The 23,340-nt window shown below is 47.5% G+C and overlaps 2 protein-coding genes across 7 annotated transcripts; one reads left to right on the top strand and one right to left on the bottom strand.

Annotated features, from left to right (window-relative positions):
- Nucleotides 1-1,772: 1,772 nt before the first annotated feature.
- On the bottom strand, nucleotides 1,773-8,509 carry LOC100693572 (uncharacterized). 6 transcript variants are annotated; one of them, XM_025911839.1, is made up of 6 exons: nucleotides 8,488-8,509; nucleotides 6,369-6,468; nucleotides 6,164-6,281; nucleotides 4,728-4,902; nucleotides 4,548-4,607; nucleotides 1,773-2,325 (listed from the first exon to the last, which is right to left on the bottom strand). In XM_025911839.1, exons 1-6 carry the CDS (start codon nucleotides 8,492-8,494, stop codon nucleotides 2,078-2,080), a joined length of 708 nt encoding a protein of 235 aa, XP_025767624.1. In that variant the 5' UTR covers nucleotides 8,495-8,509; the 3' UTR covers nucleotides 1,773-2,077. The 6 variants fall into 6 exon arrangements, with proteins under 6 accessions (XP_025767624.1, XP_013121068.1, XP_005462451.1 ...); XM_013265614.3 differs by lacking the exon at nucleotides 8,488-8,509 and adding an exon at nucleotides 7,269-7,424; XM_005462394.4 differs by lacking the exon at nucleotides 8,488-8,509 and adding an exon at nucleotides 7,284-7,421.
- A 1,418-nt stretch (nucleotides 8,510-9,927) lies between these two features.
- On the top strand, nucleotides 9,928-22,267 carry LOC100693833 (mothers against decapentaplegic homolog 4). Its single transcript, XM_025911147.1, has 11 exons — nucleotides 9,928-10,287; nucleotides 11,011-11,259; nucleotides 14,905-15,079; nucleotides 18,168-18,296; nucleotides 18,377-18,588; nucleotides 18,672-18,855; nucleotides 18,910-18,963; nucleotides 19,281-19,464; nucleotides 19,546-19,714; nucleotides 20,392-20,530; nucleotides 21,535-22,267. Exons 2-11 carry the CDS (start codon nucleotides 11,017-11,019, stop codon nucleotides 21,738-21,740), a joined length of 1,695 nt encoding a protein of 564 aa, XP_025766932.1. The 5' UTR covers nucleotides 9,928-10,287; nucleotides 11,011-11,016; the 3' UTR covers nucleotides 21,741-22,267.
- Nucleotides 22,268-23,340: the final 1,073 nt, after the last annotated feature.

Raw genomic sequence — 23,340 nt, 5'->3', positions numbered from 1 at the left:
TTTTCGGAGACGTCTGTTACCCACCTGCTCGATAGCAAACTGGGGGGGTTCAATGGTCGCTCGAGCCGGCGAGAGCAGCGGACTCCCGGCTTCATCGTTTTCAGACCCCCGCTCTTTCACTACTCAGGTTAAACATGATATATAAGTCACTCGGATAACTTAAAAATGTAATTGTTTGCCTTATTTCAGTGTTTTATTTGTTCCGGAGTAAATCGGTTTGGCTGAGATCAAAGTTATTAGATTAAATAAAACTTTTATTAATCCATCGGGAGGGTTCCTCCGGGGTTTTCACACAGCTGAATAAACGTCAAACAGAAAACCGATTAAACAGAAGTGTGAGACGGTCGATAATTTACGCCAGTGTCCTGTTATATTTTAGATAGCAAGGAGCAGGCGGCCGAGTTTATTAAACTCCACCGAGACAGCGGTGACGCAAATCTGAAGGCTAGACCGTCCCATTTCACAGCCTCGCACTTCCGGCCTTCTCGGTCTTCGAAGGACCCGGCCCACGTACACCGCGAAGGCCGGGTCCTCCGAAGCATGCAGCCGACGTTTTGGGACACAGCTACTGTACATGTTTATATTAGAGGTTTCTACACACACCTGTAGCTAATGACATCATCAGCTGTTAGACTGAAACCTTGACTAGCTCACAGGAAGTGATGTCACACTAATCAATGTGTGACAGTCAGCTCACCTGTGAGCTCAAAGGAAACCAACCAATCAGTGTACGTGCTGAGGTGAAGCTGGGGCTGTGACCTATGACCCTGAGCAGACACAAGAACAACAAATGAAAAGGTCAAAATTTATTTCCTGTATGAAAACGTGTTTTTGTTGTGAGGCTGATTCCAATAGTTTCTACCCACAAGCCATCAGGCTTCTGACCTGCTGACATTCTGCGCACACCTTTACACACTCACTGCAACTACAGGACTCGACTATACAAAAAACATGTGCAATGACCAGTTAAGTGTCATTTGTTGAAGTGACAAACTGTAAATACCAACAATTGTCTTAAATTCTCTAAATATTGAATACTTCAGTATTTTGTTTGTTTGTTTTTCTTTTATTATTATTATTTTCTTCTTAAATATAGCTGCACACTTTCTATCTGCTCATGTAAAGCTAAAGACTTTCATTATGGGTCAATGTGGCTACGCTGTTTATCTGTACATGACAATAAAACTAAACACAAACATGATCGCGTCCGCCTTGTTTCCAGACGTCCTCTCTCTGACAGTCAGGGGTCAGGGGTCATCCTCTGTGTCAAACGAACTGGGTTAGCTCCTCCCACTAAACAGCATGAAGGTGAAGACCGCATAAGGAAACGTCCTCTCTGACATCATGCAGATGTAGGAGAAGCCTGCGCTCATCATCAGAAACCCTGTTTAACACGAACGGCCAGCAGCAGAGGAGGAGTCACATGACTGGAGTCACATGACAGGAAGGGTAAAACAGTCACGTGGGTTCAGTCTCCTGAAAGTCGGTGACGCATCTGTAGCGACCTCGCCTCCTTCAGCCCGTTTAAATGCAAAGCATTTCCAACCTGCTAGCAGGGGCGGCGACTCAGAGCCGCTCCTTGTCAGCTGACCTGAGCTCAGTGAGGAGTAGCGCCCAGCTCGCCGCCTTGTCAACGTCCCTTCTGCACTTTGGTTTTTGGAGCTCAAAGTGGATTCGTAACCCGAAGTGCAGGTTACGATTGGCCGAGAGGACACTGAGAGATCAGTGAACTGCTCCTGAGGAGTCGCCGATGGCGTACAGACAAGAGCGACTCAGCGGCGAACGTCTTTTATTCTTTTAAATGTTGGGAACAAAAACTTACAAAAATTACAAACAACCCATTAAAAATTCCAAAACACAGAGGGTCAGTGAAAGACACACGACCACTTCAGGGACACATACAAACCAACAGAAAACAGAACGCTCTGGTTTGAAAACAAACAAAGAAATGCGCCTGAGAGCAGGAGCCAATCAGCAGCCTGAGAGCTGCGGCCTTCAGTCACCAAATAAAACTCGTGTACACCTGGAGAGGTGGTTCCAAAGTAAGAACAAACCTTTGGTCCCGCCCCTCACAGTTTCAGTCCCACAGCGGCTGCGGCTGTCCCGCCATCGACATGTACTCGTCCAGCTCGGCGTCCAATCGGCTCCGGGACATGGACATGTAGTCGTCCAGCTGTTTGTCCAGTCGGCTCCGGGACATGGACATGTAGTCGTCCAGCTCGGCGTCCAGCTGCTTCTTCGTTGGTACCGCCTTTCTGCTGCTGTCACGCCCTTTTGAAGCGGTGGCCCCGCCTATCCGCAGCTTTACCCCACACCATCTTCGTCCTGCCAGAAACAAAATTAATAGATTTATACAAAGAGGAGTCAGCAGGTCAAAGGTCAGTGATGTAATGCCACTTCCTCTTTGGTTTGTTTCCATGGAGACGGGATTCACCAATCACATGCTTGTGCGTTTATGCCCTCGGAGAAACTGACACCGCGAAGTTCCTTCATCTCTTTATTATCTGAGCCTTTAAGCCCCGCCCTCATTCAACCACTCCCCCATTCGGCTGCTCCCTCTTGGGTGGCTTAAAGGCCCGCATGGTAATTTCCTGTTGGGTGTCCAAGCCAAGCCAGGATGAAGTTATGAGCCTGTAAAAATAACCCTGCAATGTTCTGTGGAAGCCCCTCCCCCTCTGTAACACTCACAGGTAACCCCGAGCTCCAGCCACAGCGAGCCGGAGCAACCTTTAGACTCTGGCAAGGGGCCTTTGAGGAGGGGAAAATTCAAAGACCTGACTCAGTAGGGTTCAGCTCAGTAGTTTTCACGTAACGTCAGAGCTACTGGGGCACGCCCACCTGGCGGGCGTAACAGTACTGTGGTCCTCAGCCCTCCAGCCGTATTTAAACTAGAGATGGACCGATCCGATATTACGTATCGGTATCGGTCCGATACTGACCTAAATTACTGGATCGGATATCGGCGAGAAATAAAAAATGTAATCCGATCCATTAAATATCAAAAAAGCACCTCACAAAACTTGCAACACGGCGTAACTCGGCTCATAACCGTAGCACGTTGCAGCAGTATGCGTCACGTGATAGAGCGGCTGTGTGTATTTGTAGCCTCGCTACCAAACCAGCATTTCATCTCTGAGGAAGTTATCCCAGAGAGAAGTAAAGCAAGTGTGTAAGTTCATCTCTGAATGTTTGTAAAGCGTTCCCACGTTAAGCTTAACAACCGATATATGGAGCGACTGCCTCTCTCTCTCCTGCCGCTACTTCAATCGTGAAACTGATCAATGATCAGCTGATCGGCTTTTCTGTCGCGAGTCCGTCTCTCTTCTTTGTTTTTGGCCCACTTTGCACCAGAAAGAGGAAACCAGCGGCTGAACAACAGCAGCACGTTTAAGCTTGATAAGCTGTTGTTAGAATGTATTTAATATTACTTTCTACACCAGGATCCTTTTCTACGTAGCTGACGGCTGGTAACTGTGCAGGGGCGGATCTAGCAAAGTGCAGCCAGGGGGGCCGATAGGGCATGAACAGGGAAAAGGGGGCACAAAGACATACTTTTCTTTCTTATTCTCATTTAAAATGTCTCGCTTTTAATAAATAATTATCTGAATCTTACACCCAAAGCTTTAATCTGATGTAAAATGTATAGGAGTCCATTACTGTATATAGTAACTAAGTCTAATATACCCTAGTAAGCTATAGTACTTTTTCCTTTGGGAAGGTACCATCTGTGCAGTCTGCAATTCTGTTGAAGAAAGATGTTGAATCTATTTAATTATTCTTGAAAAATAATTTATTTCTGTGCATTTTTTTTCGCCCTGCATCAAATTAAAGTTGATTACATCGATTAAGCATCATGAGGTGGAGGGTGGGGGGTGGTTCCCTATTTTTTTTTTTGCTGGGAGTTTGCAACCCTATTAGTTAGGTTGCTTAATATTTCTGCAAAGTACTCTTTAAAATACCAGAATAGGGAGGATGGAGCAGGTTTAAGTTTATTAGATTGATCAGTGTTGCTGAACTATGAAATATTTTGGGTGCAGTGTATTTTTTACATACAGGTATAACAGAATAGCTTTAGTGGGGTTTTTTTTTTTTTAACTTGAGTATGAACTTATACAAAATGCAGCAAGATATTAAAAAAACAGTTTTATTGATTAAGAAAAAGAAAAAAAAAAACACTATATCGGATTCATATCGGTATCGGCAGATATCCAAATTTATGATATCGGTATCGGACATAAAAAAGTGGTATCGTGCCATCTCTAATTTAAACGTCTTCGAGTTTAACTGGCAGACAGAAGCTGTGCCATCGGCTGCACGAATCAGAGCGCAGCTCTCCTAACCCTGCCTTACAGGCCAAATTGTACCAATCCCTGCTTCTCCACAGCGCCCCCAGCTGTCAGTACGGCTCACTGAAACCGTAGGAATGATTTTACTGTTACGACATAAAGCAGGCCGACACCGTGAACGTCAACAGAACGCTTGAGTAAACATGCATGTAGCTGTCCGTGCTTTGAAAGCTCAGCGTGAAGCTGTGCAGAGAAATTCACCTGAGGTCAGCGGTCTCAGCTGGCTCCGCCTCCCGAGTCGACCGCGCAGACCTCCTGCTCCTACCCAGGAAACGCACACACAGGTGGAGCTCAGGTGAGAATTCTACTACAGCTTCAGTCTGGCGAAGAAGTCCACACGCTGCTGACCCGCCCACTGCGCCCTGTGTTTCAGATACTCACGCCTGCAGCTGGAGGTGACCTGCGCTCTCCACCTGTATTTGTTCATGAAGCTCCAGAAGCCTGAATGCACGGAGGCCGATGGGCGGCGATTCACCCGCTGCCAGCCGAGTCGAGTCCAGACGCTCCTCTTCTTCCTCAGGTGACGATGCTCCGCCCTCTCAGAGCCCCCGGCAGCCTGCAACACAAAGACACGTCAGCTCGCCTTTACGGCGCAGTAGCTCGCCATCCGCCTGTAAAAACGGACGAGTGTGCACGTGCTGGGAACCATTATGACGACTCACCACTGACACTTGTGGGCGATATATCGAATGCACTCGATGCAGCACGAGTTTTCCACGTATGATGGATAAAATGGCTTTACTGTAACTATCCAGTACAGGCTGCCATGGAATTGTGCATCAAATGCATCATTAACCCCACCCCCCAACCAGACACTGTTCTACCTACACTGAGCGTGTGTGTTTACACCAGAGACGGAAAAAGATGGCGGCAGAGTTTCAGACTCGCTGTCGTTTGATTGGTGAAACTGTTGCAGCCAAAGGCAGCAGCACGAAGTCGTTCCACCAGCTGAACAATGAAGAGCATTGAACACGTGAACGTCTCCACACACCCCAAAGAACACGTGACATCAACCAGCTGTGACCGTCAGTCAGTTTTATACTGTTTGTTTCTGTGAGCTCGTCACATCTGTATACGTTAAAAGCACAAGGAGCATCTTTGTATTGCAGCTGGTTCATTTTGTCTGCTGAATTCTTGCTTGACGACTGTTCTTGTTGCTGTAAAATTTCAGTTCATTCAGATTTTCTGTGTTCAGAGTGGAAACCGTTGAATGGTGGGTTCGAGTGCACCGGTGCACTCGCCATTGAACACGCTGAGGAGTTCGATGTCAACTGTTGCTGTCGACTGTTTCTGTTCAGACGCGCTCGCTGACGCTGGGCCCAGACACACTGCAATTGTGAGATTTCCTCACACTGTTTTGGTGCCACAAACACCTCACGACCCCATCGCGCCTGGGCTGGTTTCATGGTTTTCAACTCCACGTGGAGGCTGCAGCGTGTCAGAGGAGCAGCGGACAGGCCGGCGGTCTGTGCGGTCACTCAGCCACCGCCCTGCTGCCTGCACACATCAGCCATCAAGGTCTTCTAATGGAGATACTGCAGTCTGTGCCAAGCTGAGTGACAACTGGTTTTACCCAATCACACCTCAGTAACCATCCATCATCGTCATCCACTGCAGAGAGCGTCACGGGCTGCGCTGACAGGTACGCACAGATTCTCAGAGTCAGAAACACATTTGTTCTTTCCCTGAACCCTCTCACCCCAAAGATTCACGTTATCTTCCTTGGAACCGCTGAGCACGCTCCGACACGCTCCACCTCCGATGAACACCTGGACCGCCCTTCCTCACAAGTGACCCGTCACCCCTCTGTGACTCACCTGTGGAAGAAGCAGCGATAACGGAGCCGACTTCATCAGCAGGACCACGGGCGTGGGAGCGGATGCTCTCTGATGCAGCCTGGAGCAGGTCTGCTGTTCCACCAGGACTCTGGAGAAGCTGCCGGCAGAGAGAGACAGGAGGGAACGTCAGCACAGTGTCCCTGACCTTTAACCCTGCAGGACGCAGGAGGTCATGGTAACTCACCGCTCGTGCAGGGACACCGTGGATGTTCCTCTGGGGCGAAACGAGCCTGGCTCTGACGACTCCATCCGCCTCTCGATGCCGGACCCTGTCCACCTGCCGCCTGATTCAAGAGAATAAAAGCTTCATTCAGCACGAACACCGGAAACAGCAACACCTCCGGTAAAACTGCCACTTCCTGATGTCTGCCTTCACATCGGCATGCTTCAAAGAGCCCACACACGAGCCTGTTCATTTACACACCTGTTTAACTCACACACATAACTTCCACCTTTGAGACTGAGACGCAGATAAAAATTAAATTAATGTCGCTTCGTGGTTCAAATGTCAGCCGAATTTAAGAGGAGGCCTCAGCGGCCTCGTGCTGTTCACCTCGGTCTGTGAGCGCTCTCAGTTTCTGCAGGTAACACGGAAAATTTCGCTCGGTGCTAAAGCGGCGCTGGCCCGCCATTTTGTGTCCGCGCAAAAAAAGCAGAGCTCACAGCGAACGTTAGCTTCCACTGTTCACCTGGTCAGTTATAATACGTCACTCACGCTTACCTGTATCTGAACGTGCTAACGAGAGAATCTGACGGCCTAAAAGAGAAACACCTGTTACTAACTGTAAGGTCACTTCCGCTTGCTAACGCTAACTCGTGCTAATTAAGCGCTAGCCGCTGTTAGCATTAGTTTTGCAAAGTTTAGTTTTTACAGATCAGCTAATTCCTCTCCACACTCAGGTTTCAGGTGAGCTCAGGTGAGGTGAGCAGCACCTGACCCCCGCTCCTCTGGTGTTTGTCTCACAGCTCAGCCGCTAAACGGTGAGGCCAAACCGCCGTTAAAGTCACGCTCTGTCTGGATTAACCGCAGCTAACGGCCCGCTGTGGGGTCAAGTTCACATCTATACGTCAGCAGCACACACACCTGTGTCAGACTCACAAACACAGAAGCCCAAACAGGTAAATGTGTGTGTTCTCCCGGAACTCCTGCTGCGGATTTATCCTTTAAAAACACGTTTAATCCGCAGACAGAACTTCAGCGTAGAAACGACCGTTTTAAGGCTCCCACTGTACGGAAGGTCATTTCTGCCAATAATAATTGTTATTTTTATTTAACCAGGAAGATCCCATTGAAATTAAAAACGTCTTTTCCAAGGGAGACATGGCTAAGATAGGCAGCAGCAAGTGTTGCACAGTTACAAAAAATAATTAGACACATGCAGCAGAAACACACATGCAAAAAATAAAGATAAAATTCAAACAGTCTAACTGAAACAGTTGCATGTTATGGACTTGGCCTCGAGGATTCTTAGTTTAGATTTAAAAGCACTTAATGAAATGAGTTCAGTCGTTTTCCAGTCGTTCTGCAGTTCGTTCCAAGCTGAGGGGGCTAAATGGACAAAAGCTCTTTTCCACATTCAGTTCGGCCAAATGGAACAGAAAGCAACAAGTAACCCTACAGACGAAGAGGATACCGACCAGCATGTTTCAATGCAAGCAGGGAACAGATACAGGAAGGCAGCAACCCAAGTACAACTGACAGTGATGAGTCTGAGATTTACTGTTAGTGATGAACCTCAGAGAAGCACGATACACAGTATCAACCATTTGAAGCATTCATATATAGAATATCTCCATAATCCAGGACAGGTAAAACTGTCGCAGCAACAAGCTGCTTCTTTGTATTCAAAGAAAAACACGACTTATTTTCAAAATAAAATCTCAGTTTGAATTTCAGTGTTTTCACGAGATTCTCTACATGTGGTTTGAAGGTGAGCGAGTCACCTAGATATTTTTACGTGTGAACCAAACATCGAGTCGTGGTTTAAAGGAGAAAACACAGTTAAAGGAAAATCTACAAATCAAAGGTTAAAATGACTAAAATATGATAAAAACAACAACATTTGGATGTTTCAGTGGTTCAAAAAGTAACAAACAAACATCCAAATTAAATTAAAGATTGGTCATAAATGTGGTCGTAAGTAAAACATCAGGCTTGGTGGGCGGGGTCGGTTTTTCAAAATTGCCTTCAAATTCTTTTTTTCTTTTTTTTTACCATGTAAATAAAACATACAAATATGAGACATTTGAGGCTGGGACTTTGGTTTTCTATTAAACCGGCGCTGCTTGGCAGAATCACTGACCGCTCATGGCTTCTTTCAGCTGCGCATGCTGGTCCCCAAAGACGTCCACAGACTGGAGGCCTTGGCCTGCTCAGTGAGGGCGTTCTCCCTGTGGGAGCTCGATGGTGCTGCCGTCCTCGGTGCAGGACCAGTCAGAGTCTGGGGCTGAAACCGCAGTGGTTTCCATGGCAGACGGTCGGAAAGCAAAGAGTTGGCCTGAAAGAGGAAGAGGACGTTTTATTGTGAAAGAGTGTGTGCAGAGCAGCAGCTGCAGAGTTTTGGATTAACAAGAGGAGCACGCTCTTATTTTTGTGTCTTTATTTATTGTAGGTGTTTATTATGGAGGACTGAAAAAATGACTGAAAGCTAAACCAATGGCATGAAATGAGTCGACCAATAAAAACAGTTGTGTGTTTACGGAGCCTGGGTGCAGACAAACGTCACTCTGTCACCTTTTCTTTCATCATAAAGGTCAGCTGTTTTTATTTTGCAGCTTCAATGTTTCTGTGTCAAACAGGAGAAATGTGTTTCCTCGGCTTTCGCCACCAGATGGCGCCAAACACAGGGGCGTGCGCGCGCGCGCACACACAGAGGAGGGCTGTGATCGGCTGAAGTCACGCGCACAAACTTTCTCACAAGGTAAAGCCCGTTTCCGGTTCCCGCCTACAAAATAAAAGCTGCAGTAACTAGTGCGGAAATGCGGGAAAATGCGTGAAAGGAGAGTTTTTGAAGCTGCTGTTTGGTAAATGGTAAATGGCCTGTATTTGTATAGCGCTTTACTAGTCCCTAAGGACCCCAAAGCGCTTTACATATCCAGTCATCCACCCATTCACACACACATCACCAGTGTTTTAGTTGAGTTGAGTATTAAAGTTGAGTATTAAAACATTTCTTTAACCCAGGAAACATCTGTAATAAGTGTTAATATATTTCCATTAATCGATTTTAAGCCTTAATGACTAAACTTGCCCTAACGGGATGTGATGCTTTTCTTTGTGACATGAGAGTGAATTTAACAGTGAATTTAGGTTCATAATGAAGTAAAACTAGGTCAACTCAAAGAAAGCAAAACTTTAGAAAGGGACAAATAACTTAAACTAGACAGAGAAAGCACACACATCCACACATGTGCAACAAGACTAAGTCCAGTTCTTTTTCTGACAACATTGTATTTTATTCTGTTCTATTGTGTACAGTATCTTATTCTTATTATCTTATCCCTTTCCAGTGTTTTTTCTTAATTTTTGCTACTCTAACTTTGCGTTGTCCACTTTCTGCTGTAACAAAACACATTTCCCACGTGTGGGACTGATAAAGGTGATCTTATCTTATCTTATCTTATTACAGGTGAATAGCCGAATAGCCGCTCTTCAATAACATAAATATTAAAAAGAACAAAACTCAAACCACGCAGAAAAATAAATGAACTTTAAGGCAAACTGTAGTTAACTTAAACTGACTGTGCAGTGAACTCAGACAACGCAGACAGGCAACATCACAGTAACATTGATAACCGGAGGCAGGTCTGCAGGCAGGAAGCACAAACAGGTAAACCGCAGGTAAACGCTCCACATCGTAACAGCGCTCAACGTTTTGTCTCTGTGCTCTTAGTTTGGAAGGCCCCAGAGGTCGCCAGACTTCCTGTTATGTCTGGCCGTCGGGGGAGCATGACACAGCCCCCTCCTCCTCCTCCTCCTCCCCCGGTGAGCGTGCAGACAGTCTGGATCCAGACGGAGTCGCACGCGGACGCGCCGACGGACGGACCTCCCGCCTCACGGACCCGGCAGCGGATCACAGCCGAGCGGAGAGCGCCGAGCCCCGGTGAGTGCGCCGCAGGAGCCCGCTGAGAGCTCCGGAGCTTTTGTAATTCTTCTGTGAACAACTGTTGATGCAGCAGTCAGGTCAGCCAGTGAGCGTCAGGCGTCGTCAGCGTCTGATGACGTCATAGAGCCACGGTCACGACGTCATGTTGCTTACAGTTTAATGAAAAAAATGAAAGGAATCAGTAGTGAGACGAGGATGTGCATGTGTGGTGGTCCTGTCTCCTTCTCACCTCTGGGTCTGTCTCAGAGGGAAGTGACGTAGTGGGAGGGGGGGAGTATTTCTGATCACTGACAAGTACGATCAGTATCAGCCCCTGCTCTGTACCTGTGCTCAGGGACTGTATGGGGTCACCTATGGATCAGCTGTAGGATCTGTTCCCGGCCCACGGGCACACCTGGGCGCCCCACCTGTCTGTGTCTGAAACACAGACTGTATATAAAAGATGCACAGCATCTGCTGTTCTGTGATTGGACAGAAACATCAGCCAAGTTTGATTTTGGTGATCGAGTGGGCTTCCTTCTTTCCCTTCCTGTCATGTATTTCCTGTTCCTGTGGGCGGTGGGTTCACATGAAACATGAACCCCAGCATTTATCACGGATCTGTGTGATGTCACTGAGAGGGCACACAAGCCCCACCCACCTGCATAGATCTGTCTGGGGAAGTCTTTTTATCGATCTGATTGTTGAGCCGTCTGAACAGATTCTGTTTTACTTTATCAGGTGACCATGTCGGTGCTCGGCCCCGCCCCCAGCAGCGCAGACGCCTGTCTCAGCATCGTCCACAGTCTGATGTGCCACCGGCAGGGCGGCGAGAACGAGGGCTTTGCCAAGCGCGCCATCGAGAGTCTGGTGAAGAAGCTGAAGGAGAAGAAGGACGAACTAGACTCCCTCATCACCGCCGTCACCACCAACGGCGTCCACCCCAGCAAGTGCGTCACCATCCAGAGGACGCTGGATGGCCGGCTGCAGGTACGGCGGTAAAAACCCGACAGAGGGACCGCAGGAAGGATCGAGGCTCAGGGACGAAGTAGTCACCTGATTTTATTCTGAAAGAGTTAGAAAGATAACAGGATTTCAAAGAAAAAGTCTAAAAGTCTTCAGGCTCCACCCCTCACTTGGTCTGCACCTGATCCTGTCCTTCCTGTGTCCTCTGTCGGGGCTCCAGGAGCTCCTCACCGCTGATATAATAATCATAATAATGATGATGATGATGATGGAGCTGTGAGCAGCAGGCTGGGTGTGTCCCACAGTCTCTCAGTAATTATGAGACCAGAGGACAGAGCACACCTGATTCTGCTGAGCCAGGTTCACACCAGGACCAGCTGACCCAGCCCACAGCGCACCCCCTTCCCCCACAGTCCCAATGAAACATGAGACTCAGGAACTTCTGAAACACTCACAGACCCTTTAAACCAAAACGTCCCCACCCCACGAACCTCAGGAGACGTAAAAGGAGACGTGGTTCACCTGAGGACATCGTCTCCATCCCCGCTCCGTCATCCTCTGTATGATGCTGTTAAAATGTTTCTGTGAAGTGTTCGTGGGAATGTCCTTTAAGGATGCAGGGCTGGGCGGGGCACACAGGTGAGCCACACACCTGTAGCAGGCTCCTGTCACAGAGTGTTGCTTTGTTAAACCTCAGCCTCCGTTCGCCGCAGGCTTCGCCTGATGAGCGAGCTCTGCAGCGTGCGCCTGTGCGAGGGTGGTGGGCCTGAGCTGACACCATGTCAGTGTCAGGGTCCGCATGTGTGCGAGGAAGACCCGAGACATCAAACTTCAAACGGATAACCAATAAAACTGAAGCGATTACAGCGTCAGTGTGACTACAGGATCCTGCAGAACGTCGCAGGTCTCTCATCCAAACAGCAGCAGCAGGAGGAGGAGGAGGAAGAGCAGGCTGGCTTGTTTTGTCTGAAACACAGGAAAGGGGCCGGGTTAACTTAAGCCAGACAGTCTGCCGTGTGTGTGAGCGTGTGTGTGTGTGTGTTTGTGTGTGTGAGCGTGTGTGTGTGTGTGTGTGTGTGTGTGTGTGTGTGTGTGAGCGTGTGTGTACAGCTATCTTTGTGAGAACCTTGTTAGAGTCAGGACCCGTTTGTGGCCCTCGCGTCAGAGGCTGTTTGAGGGTTCAGAGCCGGTTTCAGGGCTCAGGTTTGGGTTCAGGGTCGTGTGTGTGTGTGTGTGTGTGTGTGTGTGTGTGTGTGTACGCGTGCAGAGGACGGGAATGTGGATTCGTCTGGGACTCTGATGGATTTCATACCGCAGAGTTTCCACACTATAAGAAATGACGTGCTGCTGCAGACATGGACCCAGAGAGGAGGAGATGATTTTGTCTTGCTTTTATTTTGGAGGTTTAGACCCATGAAAACATCAAGAAGTTCAGACTGTGGCCAAAAGCAGAGCTTTATCTTGGCTTTTAAATCAAATATTTCTGTTTCTGTTTGGTTTCTGTCAGCTCTTTCAGTTCTTTTCTCCTCGTCTCATAGTTTTGCTCTAACAGGTATTTTTACCTTTTAGAGGTTAAAGTCTCAGCTTCATGTGTCAGAGTGTAAACGTTTCACAGACCTTTCAGTGTTTAGTTCTCTCACTGTTGTCTTAAATATGAAACTTTTATTTCTTGTCTCATAGTTTTAGTTCAGTAAGTCGACATTTTCGTCATCTTATAGTTTTGCTATTTGACTCATTTAGTTTTGGATTTTGAAATCAACTGTTTTGATTCTGAATGTATTTATATCACAGTTTTTTTCTCAGATATTTGACTTTTTATCTCATTTTTTTTCTTGAATTTCTCCCTTTCAGTCGTAGATTTGCATGAATAAGAATAAGACGTCCTTTTATCATTTTCTTGTGTTTTTTGTTTCGTGATATTTCTCAAGTCTAACGAGGAGTTCTACCTGGGCCTCCGTGTAAACCACTGATTCTCCTTCACCTCGTCAGTTATGTTTCTAAATGATGTCCAACTCGGTCTTTAACGTGTTCGTATTTGAAGGAAAGTCCGACGTGTGTTTCTTCTCTGATGAGCAGTTTATGTTTTTGCTTTTCGCCAGGAACAAACCGGAGACGTTCCTTCTGAATGTGTCATCCTGTGAAAGTTCTCCAGATCAAACAAACAAACCCTGGAATATTTGGTATCTTTGGAAAGTTTTGCTAAAATCTTTCTGTGTTGCTGTTTGCTTGTTTTGGGGTTTGGATGTTGTTTTTGCGGCATGCCTGCATTTCATAGCTCAGAGACGTGAACACGGCGACACCTTTGGAAAACACCCCAGAAAACAGGAACAAACACAAGTATTAGTTTGAACTTAACATGTAAAGTTTAAGAAACAGAGTAAAGAGATGAGGAGAGTCTGAACGAGCAGCCGGTCGTTCAAAATGGGGATAAAAGGTGGTTTAAAAGAAAGTGCTGTTTCAGTTTACAGTCAGTGTGGGGACCTGGGCCTTTGAGCAAGTTTATGAGGACATTTTTTGCAGCGTGTGTGTGTGTGTGTGAGATTGTTTTGTCTGCAGAGTGTTATCCCTGCCCTTCACCTGTGCACACAGAACAGACCTCGTCCATCAGATTTAAAGCAGCACATTCAGAAACCTGTGGCTTTGAGAAGTTTTCACCCTGTGGGGATTTTCTGATCTGAGTTTAAAGTTTGTTTAGTTAACGCATCGGTGAGAAAAAACATCCTCATTAGGGTTTTCCCACAATTAAGGGACCTGGTTAACACACAGCAACATTTATCATCAAATGATTTATCGTAGAACTTCTAAATACTCGGGACGGCCTCTCTGTGGACGGCCTCTTGGGACAGCGCCCCCTATGGGGCGCTGTCGAGCTCGTCCAGGTGGAAGGGGCTCTGTGGACTTCCCGTTCCATAGGGGGCGCTGTCGAGTTCAGCAGAAATGGTTCCACCTTTAGATGTTTCACAGGTTTTCTCTTGTAGTAAAATCCTTTCTGTTAGAGACGTCACAGCACTGCGAGACGCTTTACAGCGTCCTCCATTTTGGTTTGGGGCGTGAAGCGAGCAGCCTTCTGACAGCATCACCTTCACCCCGCTGCACCTCCTGCACACCTGAAGCTCCTGCTGGGCTTTAACTGTGGAAACAGGCACCTGTCCTAAAACCTTAACTGACCAATCAGCACGCGTTAGCAGCATGCTAGTTTTTATGGTCAAAATTAGCTTCACTGAGAGGAACTGACGGAGGAAGAGTGCTGTTATCCAGGCTGGATTCATGGATGCTAAAATCCGATGTTTTTGGAAGTCTCTGCTTAGCTCCGCTCTCTCTGATCTCACAGCGCCCCCTAGGTGAACTGCAGCTAATGTTTGTCTGAAGTCAGGCATTCAGGTGTGCCCACACTCAGCTGGAGAGAGAATACAGAGAAGCGCCCACTGCTGGCTGGAGCTATGGTTGGCTCTGTGTTGGGATCTCACTGACATCTGACCTGAACTTTTTGTAGCGTTCTGAGGCTGAGGTCAGACGTGATGTCATGCTTGTGGTTTGGCATAATCACCTGACACACACACGTACACACACACACGCACAGTGTTTGTGCTCAGCATGACTCAGGCTGCTGTCACAGAGTTTATTTAAGCGTACATGTTTCCTCGCTGACTGTCTGTCTCACCTGTGCAGGTAGCGGGTAGAAAAGGCTTCCCTCATGTGATCTACGCACGCCTGTGGCGGTGGCCAGACCTCCACAAGAACGAGCTGAAGCACGTCAAGTTCTGTCAGTTTGCCTTCGACCTGAAGTACGACAGCGTGTGTGTGAACCCCTACCACTACGAGAGGGTGGCGTCCCCCGCCACAGGTAACCCTGCACACCTGCTGCCCTCTGTGATTGGTCTGATTGGTCCGTGAGTCATTGGGCTGGAGCTGCGTTTGGTTTTAGGTTTCTTTCCTGCTGCTTTGATGGAAACTCGGTCAGAGCTTTAAACACAATGTGTGTGTGTGTGTGTTCCTGTGTGTGTGTGTTTCTGTGTGTGTGTGTGTGTGTGTTCCTGTGTGTGTGTGTGTGTGTGTGTGTGTTTCTGTGTTTCTGTGTGTGTGTGTGTTCCTGTGTGTGTGTGTGTGTGTGTGTGTGTGTGTGTGGGTTCCAGTGTCTCTTCGGAAATAGAAACAGTCACCGCGGTGTTTAGTCTGACTTCTGCTCAGACACGAGGGCAGATAACAGAGACGCTCCAAAACCTTCAGAGCCCAACAGGAGCGACAACACACACACACAAACACACAAACACATAGATGCCAGTTAATTAACTAACATCCAATCAAAACCCTCCATTTTCTCTCACCAAAGTCAGTCCGCCTTCTTCTTGGTCTGTTACTACGGTAACTTCACAGCAGCCATGTTATTGGTCAGATGATGACATTAAAATGCTCCAAAAGGCCCCAACAGCACAAACACGGTTCAGAGGTCCAGATCAGGGGCCTGTCTCAATATGCATACTTGCGTTCTCATGTACTCGTGATACGTCATCAGTTGAAGACCAAGTACTGTTCCAATTCAGTACGCATCAAGCCGAGAGCGCGAAAAATTCCCGGATGTGTTCTCGCTCCGCCTGTTTTATCGAGCATGCATCGGTGGTGACTTGTGTGGACTTGGTACAGCTAAATATCCCAGAATGCATTTCGTCCAAAACTCAAACGCGGCAATGGCGGACGAGCGCAGCTAAAAACTTTTAAATATATCTGCTTGATTTATCAAGATATCATGTATTTCCAAACGTGCTCCGACATTTTCGGAGACGTCTGTCACCCACCAGCTCCATAGTAGACCGGGAGGTCGAGGATCACTAGAGCCGGGGAGAACAGCGAACTCCCAGCACATCGTTTTCAACCCCTTCAGTCCGTGCTCAAGTTCTCAGCAAGTCCAGACTCGCCGAGAACGCGAGTATGGACTCGCGTACTTGAGAATTGAGAAAGGGCCCAGGTGAAGCTAACAGACAGCTAGCAGCTACAGCTGCCTGTGTCACCATCCACCTGTCAGTCAAAGAGGCCACACCCCTAATAATGCAAACAGGTGAAAAGGATACTGTACTCAGAAATACATGTACATTAGTAGGTAATTACGTCTTCCAACCACCTGAAGTATTCTTATAAACGTATAATTAAAGTATTAAAACAACACAGGAGCATCCGTCCGACTAACAGCGTTTTAAAAACGTGGCTACAGACTGCTGCCCAAGGCGGACGAGGGAAGAAGTCATAGGACTTCTCCTGTCTTCAGACTCAAAATATGAAGGATCATACAGGTGTTTTCTCTTCAGTGAACAGGGGCTCTTCACCAAAGATACAGAAAGAGACAATGCCACTACCATCTTAATAGACGCTGATCTTCTTCCTCCTCACCTCCTACTTCATCTCCTGAACTGAAGTCAGGGCTCTAACACTTGAAAATATGCATAAACATGCTTGTTTATTCCCAATATTGTCACAGATAATTATTTTCAGCAGTTTAGACCTCCCGTCTCCGGATAGCTAAACAACAACGGCTGGTTGTAAGCTAACATCATGGCAAACTAATGTCAGGCTCCAGTGTCCTAAAAATAACATTTTCTCTCTGATAAACAGTTTGACTACATTCTCATACTGTATGAGAGTTTATTCACCAAGCGTCCGAGTCCTGTGACTTTATAGCCACTTTAACGAAAGTATTACTAGCTATCAGTCATTAACAGGAGCTATCAGTCATTAAGAGAAGATAACAGTCATCAACAGGGGCTAACAGTCATTAACAGGAGCTAACAGTCGTTAACAGGAGCTAACAGTCATCAACATGGGCTAACAGTCATCAACAGGAGCTATCAGTCATTAAGAGAAGATAACAGTCATCAACAGGGGCTAACAGTCATCAACAGGAGCTATCAGTCATTAAGAGAAGATAACAGTCATCAACAGGGGCTAACAGTCATTAACAGGAGCTAACAGTCATCAACAGGGGCTAACAGTCATTAACAGGAGCTATCAGTCATTAAGAGAAGATAACAGTCATCAACAGGAGCTATCAGTCATTAAGAGAAGATAACAGTCATCAACAGGGGCTAACAGTCATTAACAGGAGCTAACAGTCATCAACAGGGGCTAACAGTCATTAAGAGAAGATAACAGTCATCAACAGGGGCTAACAGTCATTAACAGGAGCTAACAGTCATCAACAGGGGCTAACAGTCATTAACAGGAGCTATCAGTCATTAAGAGAAGATAACAGTCATCAACAGGAGCTATCAGTCATTAAGAGAAGATAACAGTCATCAACAGGGGCTAACAGTCATTAACAGGAGCTAACAGTCATCAACAGGGGCTAACAGTCATTAACAGGAGCTAACAGTCATTAACAGGAGCTAACAGTCATTAAGAATAGATAACAGTCATCAACAGGGGCTAACAGTCATCAACAGGGGTTAACAGAAGTTAAAAGAGGCTATTAGTAACTAGCAGAGGAGAGGCTAACAGCAGCTAAATGCAGCTAACTGAAGCTGACCCCAACTAACAGAGATACCAGTCAGCCAGCAGCCACAAAAACAGCAGCGCTCACCAACAGAAAGCTCAAGTATATCTTTAACAACCTACCAAAGTATGACTTTCATCAGTCAGAAGTAAGCTTCTGTGACTCATCAGTTCGTATCAAACTTAAAGAAGCCTCTGGAATAAGTAAAAGTGGACCGTCTCACCCACACTGATGGCTGAGGAAAACCGTGTACTGACAGGGAGAAACTCTGGGACAGGTCAGGTCTGGACTCAGATTGCTACAGTTGAGTGACTCGGGGGTACAAACGTCAAACCTGGGGTACAGTCTAAATGTTTGTAATGTCTCGTGGCTGACTGAAGCATGTTTGTCTGTAGCAGCTGCTGCAGGATATGACAATGGTGATGACCATGGTGTGTTTGTGCTTCGACAGGTCCTCAGTCTCTCATAAAGGAGGAGTTTATGCAGGAGTGTCTGCAAATCGACCTGCCCCCCCATGCCGACCCCTATGGCCACCCGCGGCCTGTCGGCATGTATCCCAGCATGCCTTTGTCTCCCCCAGGTCAGTGTGCTGCTCCTTGCTGTCAGCGTCAGAGTGCGAGACGCTGTGACGCTGTTGTAATGCCATCGTGTTTCCTGCAGGCAGCAGCTCCATGGTGCCTGCAGCTCTGACCGCCGGGGGGTCGGCGGCGGTCTGGACGGACCCGGCCTCCTTCAGATCGCTCCGCCTCCTAACCACGGGGGCAGGCTTCACCGCCTCACTCAAATCCCCCTCACACGCCCAGCTCCCCATCCCCCCACCCCAGCCTCCCCACATCAGCAGAGCCCAGAGTACAGCGGCCCCCACAAACCTGGTACTGTACCCCAAGTACTGTCTGTACTACCTGTACTCAGTACTACTTCTGTAGTATAATCAGTCTCCTGTGTGTTTCCACAGCCAATTGGGCAGGTAACAGCCCTGCCTCCTACACCTCTGCAGGACCGCAGCACAGTGGGCGCAGCAACCAGCCACATCCGCCATTGCACCATCATCATCCTCATCTTCATCAACAACACCACGCCCCCAACACTCACTTCTGTAAGACAGCATGTTAAATGTTACTGCTTTATTCAGTACTGTAGTACTGCGAGCACTGCAGTACTGCTGAGTACTGGGTCTGTGTTTGTTCCTCCAGGGTCACAGCATCACAGCACCGCTCCGTATCCACAGCCGGTGTCCAACCACCCAGGTACCACACCTGTCCACAAACCCCGCACCCTCACTCTGAGCTCACTTTATTAATAAAGTTAAAAACATTGTGGGGACGTCGCCAAAATACAAAACGTCCCTTCTTAGTGAAGCAGGTCCAAAAAATGTTAATGTAAAGGTACAGACATGTTCCCTGATACTCACACCTGTCTGTCTGAGTTCCCTGAAACAAAGATGTCCTCACTTACAGACGTAAAAGCTCAAGTAATAAAAGGTTGAGAAGCACCTCTGTCTCCACTGTGTCAGGATGTTTGGGGAGCAGGTCCACCATGTCCTGATCTGTATCTTGGTCCTCAGGTCCAGAGTTCTGGTGCTCCATCTCCTACTTCGAGCTGGACGTTCAGGTTGGTGAGATGTTTAAGGTCCAGTCCAGCTGTCCACTGGTGACCGTGGACGGGTACGTGGATCCTTCGGGAGGAGATCGATTCTGTTTGGGACAGCTGAGCAATGTCCACCGTACAGCTGCCAGCCACCGCGCCAGGTGAGCAGTCGCTTAGCGGGTGGCGCCGTGAGAGTTGTTGTGGTGTTATTATTTAATTTTGCCGGTGTTGTTGCCCTGCAGGCTCCACATCGGCCGGGGGGTTCAGCTGGAGTGTCGGGGGGAGGGTGACATCTGGATGCGTTGCCTTAGCGACCACTCTGTGTTTGTCCAGAGTTTCTATCTGGACCGGGAGGCGGGCAGAGCACCAGGCGACGGCGTTCATAAGATCTACCCTGGAGCATACATCAAGGTGAGCGCGCGGAGCCGTAGACGCTGCGAATGACCATCTGAGTCCAGACGTTTTCACTCAGGTCCATCAGATATCGTCAGAACCCATGCGAGTGTACCAGTAACCAATCATATTCGTACTACATCACTACTGTTACACGTGTACCTTTGTCTACGTTTTCAGATGTTTTCTGAATGTAAAACAGACGGAGGAAGACGTGTTTGGCGATTGCAGGAATTAAAGCAGCGAGTCCATCTTTCTTTTACAGATTTAATCTTACTGGTTTGTGAAGAGATCCAAGTTTCTCTGAGAGGTTTGTTTGGGCCGTGTTTCTCGATACCTGGACAGCTTTGTTGTAACTTCTTCAGCAGCTTGTGGACAGTTTTATAGGACATAGATTTATGTTTGATTGGACATAAAATTGTGAATCAGCTCCTGTTTCTATCAGGTGGTTTTGGCTTTGCTGGCAGTTTTGCCCGCTTTGGCATAAAGCAGCTCATTATGGCGTGTTTAGTACGTGGCCGTTTTTTCCCACCACGTTCACGCACACTCACACCCCGATGGATCCATCACAGAGAAACGTGGGGTTAGGTTCTTCCCCAAGGATATTTGGCATGCAGATTGGCATCGAACAACCACCTGAGCTACAGCCACCCTGGTGTCTCACCCGTCTGTGTGTCTCACCCGTCTGTGTTCAGGTGTTCGACCTGCGGCAGTGTCACCGGCAGATGCAGCAGCAGGCGGCAGCGGCTCAGGCAGCTGTGGAGACTCAGGCAGCCGCGGTTGTCGGTGCAATTCCCGGTCCGAACAGTGTGGGAGGGATCGCGCCTGCTGTCAGTGAGTATCACCTGCCCCACACCGCCAATGACAGACAGGCACAGGTGTAATTTTCACTGTTTGGACCAGAGCGCAGACGGTAACTCTTAAATCAGTGACAAGACCAAGACCGTGTGCACCAACATTTAAGTATTTTTGTCGTTTCATAAAGTATTTAAACAAAAGATTAGTAATTTCGAAAAATGAAACTGTCAGCTGTGTGTGTGTGTGTGTGTGTGTGTGTGTGTGTGTGTGAAGCGCCTCCTGCTGGACACACTGTGACTGTGAGGGACTAAAAGCGTGAATGAAATCTTGTTTGAGAAGACGGAGAGTTATTGGCCTAATATCTGTGAGCTGATGGGCAGGGTAAGGCTGAAGCAGGAAGTGTGTGGAAGGTGAAGCGAGGCCTTCAACGAGTTCTCACTGATCTCTGATTTTAAGACCTGCAGCTCGAATGTTTCACAGAAAAAGGTCCAAACACAGTCAGAGCTGAGACACAGATGTAATCTGATTACCTGATTCTCCAGCACGGAGGACCAACAATCAAACATCCATAAGAAATAAATCAATACCTCAGTAAATGGATTCATATCTGTCAGTGCAAAACGATAATTAAAAATTAAATGTAGCCATTAATTATAAGGTAATGAGAAGACGCCTGTGGGTCAGTCAGCTGGTGACCTCACTATGATTGACGGGCGTCTCTCCCGGAATAAAGAGGTTCAAATTCATAAAACGGGAAAAGGAGAAATCAAAAAATAAACTGGGTGACAAAAGCGTATCGATGAATCAATAAAATAAAACATGAACCAGACGCAGTACTTAAAGGACTTACCTGCAGAGTGAATTGAGTCAGATTCGTGTTGGACATTTTGGGCCTCAGTGCAACTTCCTGCTTTTTCATGCGTTTAATCTTATTTCGCTCCGTTTTTAAGGTGGGCGGCCTCGGCCCTCCGTGTAAGCCTCCTGGTTTTAATTTCACACGTTTTTGTTTCTGTGTGTCTCACCTGTGCTTTCTGCCGCAGGTGTGCGCTCAGCGGCCGGTCTGGGCGTGGACGACCTCCGCAGGCTGTGCATCGTGCGGCTGAGCTTCGTCAAAGGGTGGGGGTGTGACTACCCACGGCAGAGCATCAAGGACACCCCCTGCTGGCTGGAGGTGCACCTGCACAGAGCGCTGCAGCTGCTTGACCAGGTGCTGCACACGCTGCCGCCGCGAGAGCACGCACTCTAGGACCTCCGCCGACAAACACACCGGAGCAGGTCATCGGTCGGTTCACACGGGTTTCAGACAATCAGCCGATCGCAGCGTCTCGTTTCTGCTGTCGTTTAAGTTCGTTTCCGTGGAAACCAGCGTGACACGTTAAAGGGTCAGCTCACGCGAAGCGTCATTGAGTTTCTGCTCGAGCACCCCCGCTGGTCTGCGGTTTATTAGCTCCACCCCCTCAACAGGTGAACTGACCCTTTAAGCCTGATGTCAGAAATCAGCTGATTACCAAAAAATCCTCGTCATCATCATCTTCCTCCTGTCGGTTTTTAGTTCCTTTAGCTGATTGTTGACCAAAGAGCCATTCCTGTTTCTTTGATGACATCACATCCTGTTTACGTTGCGTTTCTGCTCCCTCTGACAGTCACATTATTTATTCTGTCGTCTGCTTTTTTTCTCACGTTTAACTCATTTAAAGGCTTTTATACTGAAAGGGTGTAAAGCTCTGAATCATCAGCTGTCTCTTCAAATTAAAAGTCTCTGGTGGATAAAGATCTGCTTCGTCTTTGTTCGTCTTTCACTCTGCGTTCAGAAACGCTTCCATAGGAACACTCTCCTCTCCATCCACACTCAGTGATCAGGTAGGGCGCTCCCAGGAAGTCCATCAACGATCCAGGTGACCTCTGCGGTCTCAGCTGACCCGATGATTAATGATCTGCGCTGGAAACGATCAAACGAGGAGCTTCATTCATGAGAGCTGCTCCACTTAGGGCAGCAGGGAGCTGAAACAGAAACAGGCCACACCTGGTCCATAAAAAAGGCCACACCCTCTTCAATGTACTGACGCGCACACAGAAATAATCCATCAGATATCGTCAGATCCCCTGCGAGTGTCCCAGTAACCAATCAGATTTGGGCTACATCACTACTGTTACACGTGTACCTTTGTCCACGTTTTCAGATGTTTTCTGAACGTAAAACAGACGGACGAAGACGTGTTTGGCGATCGCAGGAATTAAAGCAGCGAATCCATCTTTCTTTTACAGATTTAATCTTACTGGTTTGTGAAGAGATTCTTCATGAATAAAGGCCAAGTTACGAAGAGGAAACACGAGCGCCACGCTTCTCTTACGCCCACCGTTTTTCATCAAAACCGAGGAAATTAGGAAGACAGGCCGCGTTGTAGTACCTTCATGGACCTGTTGATTAATAACCTGCACATATGTTTGGACCCACAGCTGAACTCTGAGTCAGTGTAAAGGGTCTGAGCTTTAGTGAAATGAGGTTCGCAATTCAGTCTGCTGTGGTTCAAATGTTCTTGAGAGTGACGGAGCTCCTCTGGATCGTCTCTGCAGCAGCAGGAGGAAGAATTATGTTTTTCATGGCTGCGTCTCGTTCATGTGACCTGCAGAAAGCAGCAGTAACAACGATGTGCTCAAGTATGTCACATGATCTGTCTGTAGTCCACATTCAGAACACTGGAGTTTCTCCACAGCTGTGGAGACATCTCAGCTCACTAGCCACTGCAATCCAGAAACAGTCCAGAGTGTAGCTAAACCCATTTTCAGTTAGTATGTTTAATTGTTTTATTCTAAAATATATCGTTTTTTAAGACCATTGTTGGTTT

The sequence above is a fragment of the Oreochromis niloticus genome, linkage group LG11 (assembly GCF_001858045.2).
Source record: "Oreochromis niloticus isolate F11D_XX linkage group LG11, O_niloticus_UMD_NMBU, whole genome shotgun sequence".
Classification (NCBI taxonomy): Eukaryota; Metazoa; Chordata; class Actinopteri; order Cichliformes; family Cichlidae; genus Oreochromis; species Oreochromis niloticus.
This window is presented reverse-complemented; position numbering and strand designations above follow the sequence as displayed.

Coding starts and splice junctions, on each gene's coding strand:
- LOC100693572 (XM_005462391.4), bottom strand. CDS start 6,816: ATGGCGGGCCAGCGCCGCTTTAGCACCGAGCGAAATTTTCCGTGTTAC. Junction 4,608..4,727: donor GGTCACCTCCAGCTGCAGGC/GTGAGTATCTGA, acceptor TTTCCTGGGTAG/GAGCAGGAGGTCTGCGCGGT. Junction 2,326..4,547: donor GCTGAGACCGCTGACCTCAG/GTGAATTTCTCT, acceptor TGTTTCTGGCAG/GACGAAGATGGTGTGGGGTA.
- LOC100693833 (XM_025911147.1), top strand. CDS start 11,017: ATGTCGGTGCTCGGCCCCGCCCCCAGCAGCGCAGACGCCTGTCTCAGC. Junction 15,080..18,167: donor GGTGGCGTCCCCCGCCACAG/GTAACCCTGCAC, acceptor GTGCTTCGACAG/GTCCTCAGTCTCTCATAAAG. Junction 19,715..20,391: donor ACCCTGGAGCATACATCAAG/GTGAGCGCGCGG, acceptor GTCTGTGTTCAG/GTGTTCGACCTGCGGCAGTG.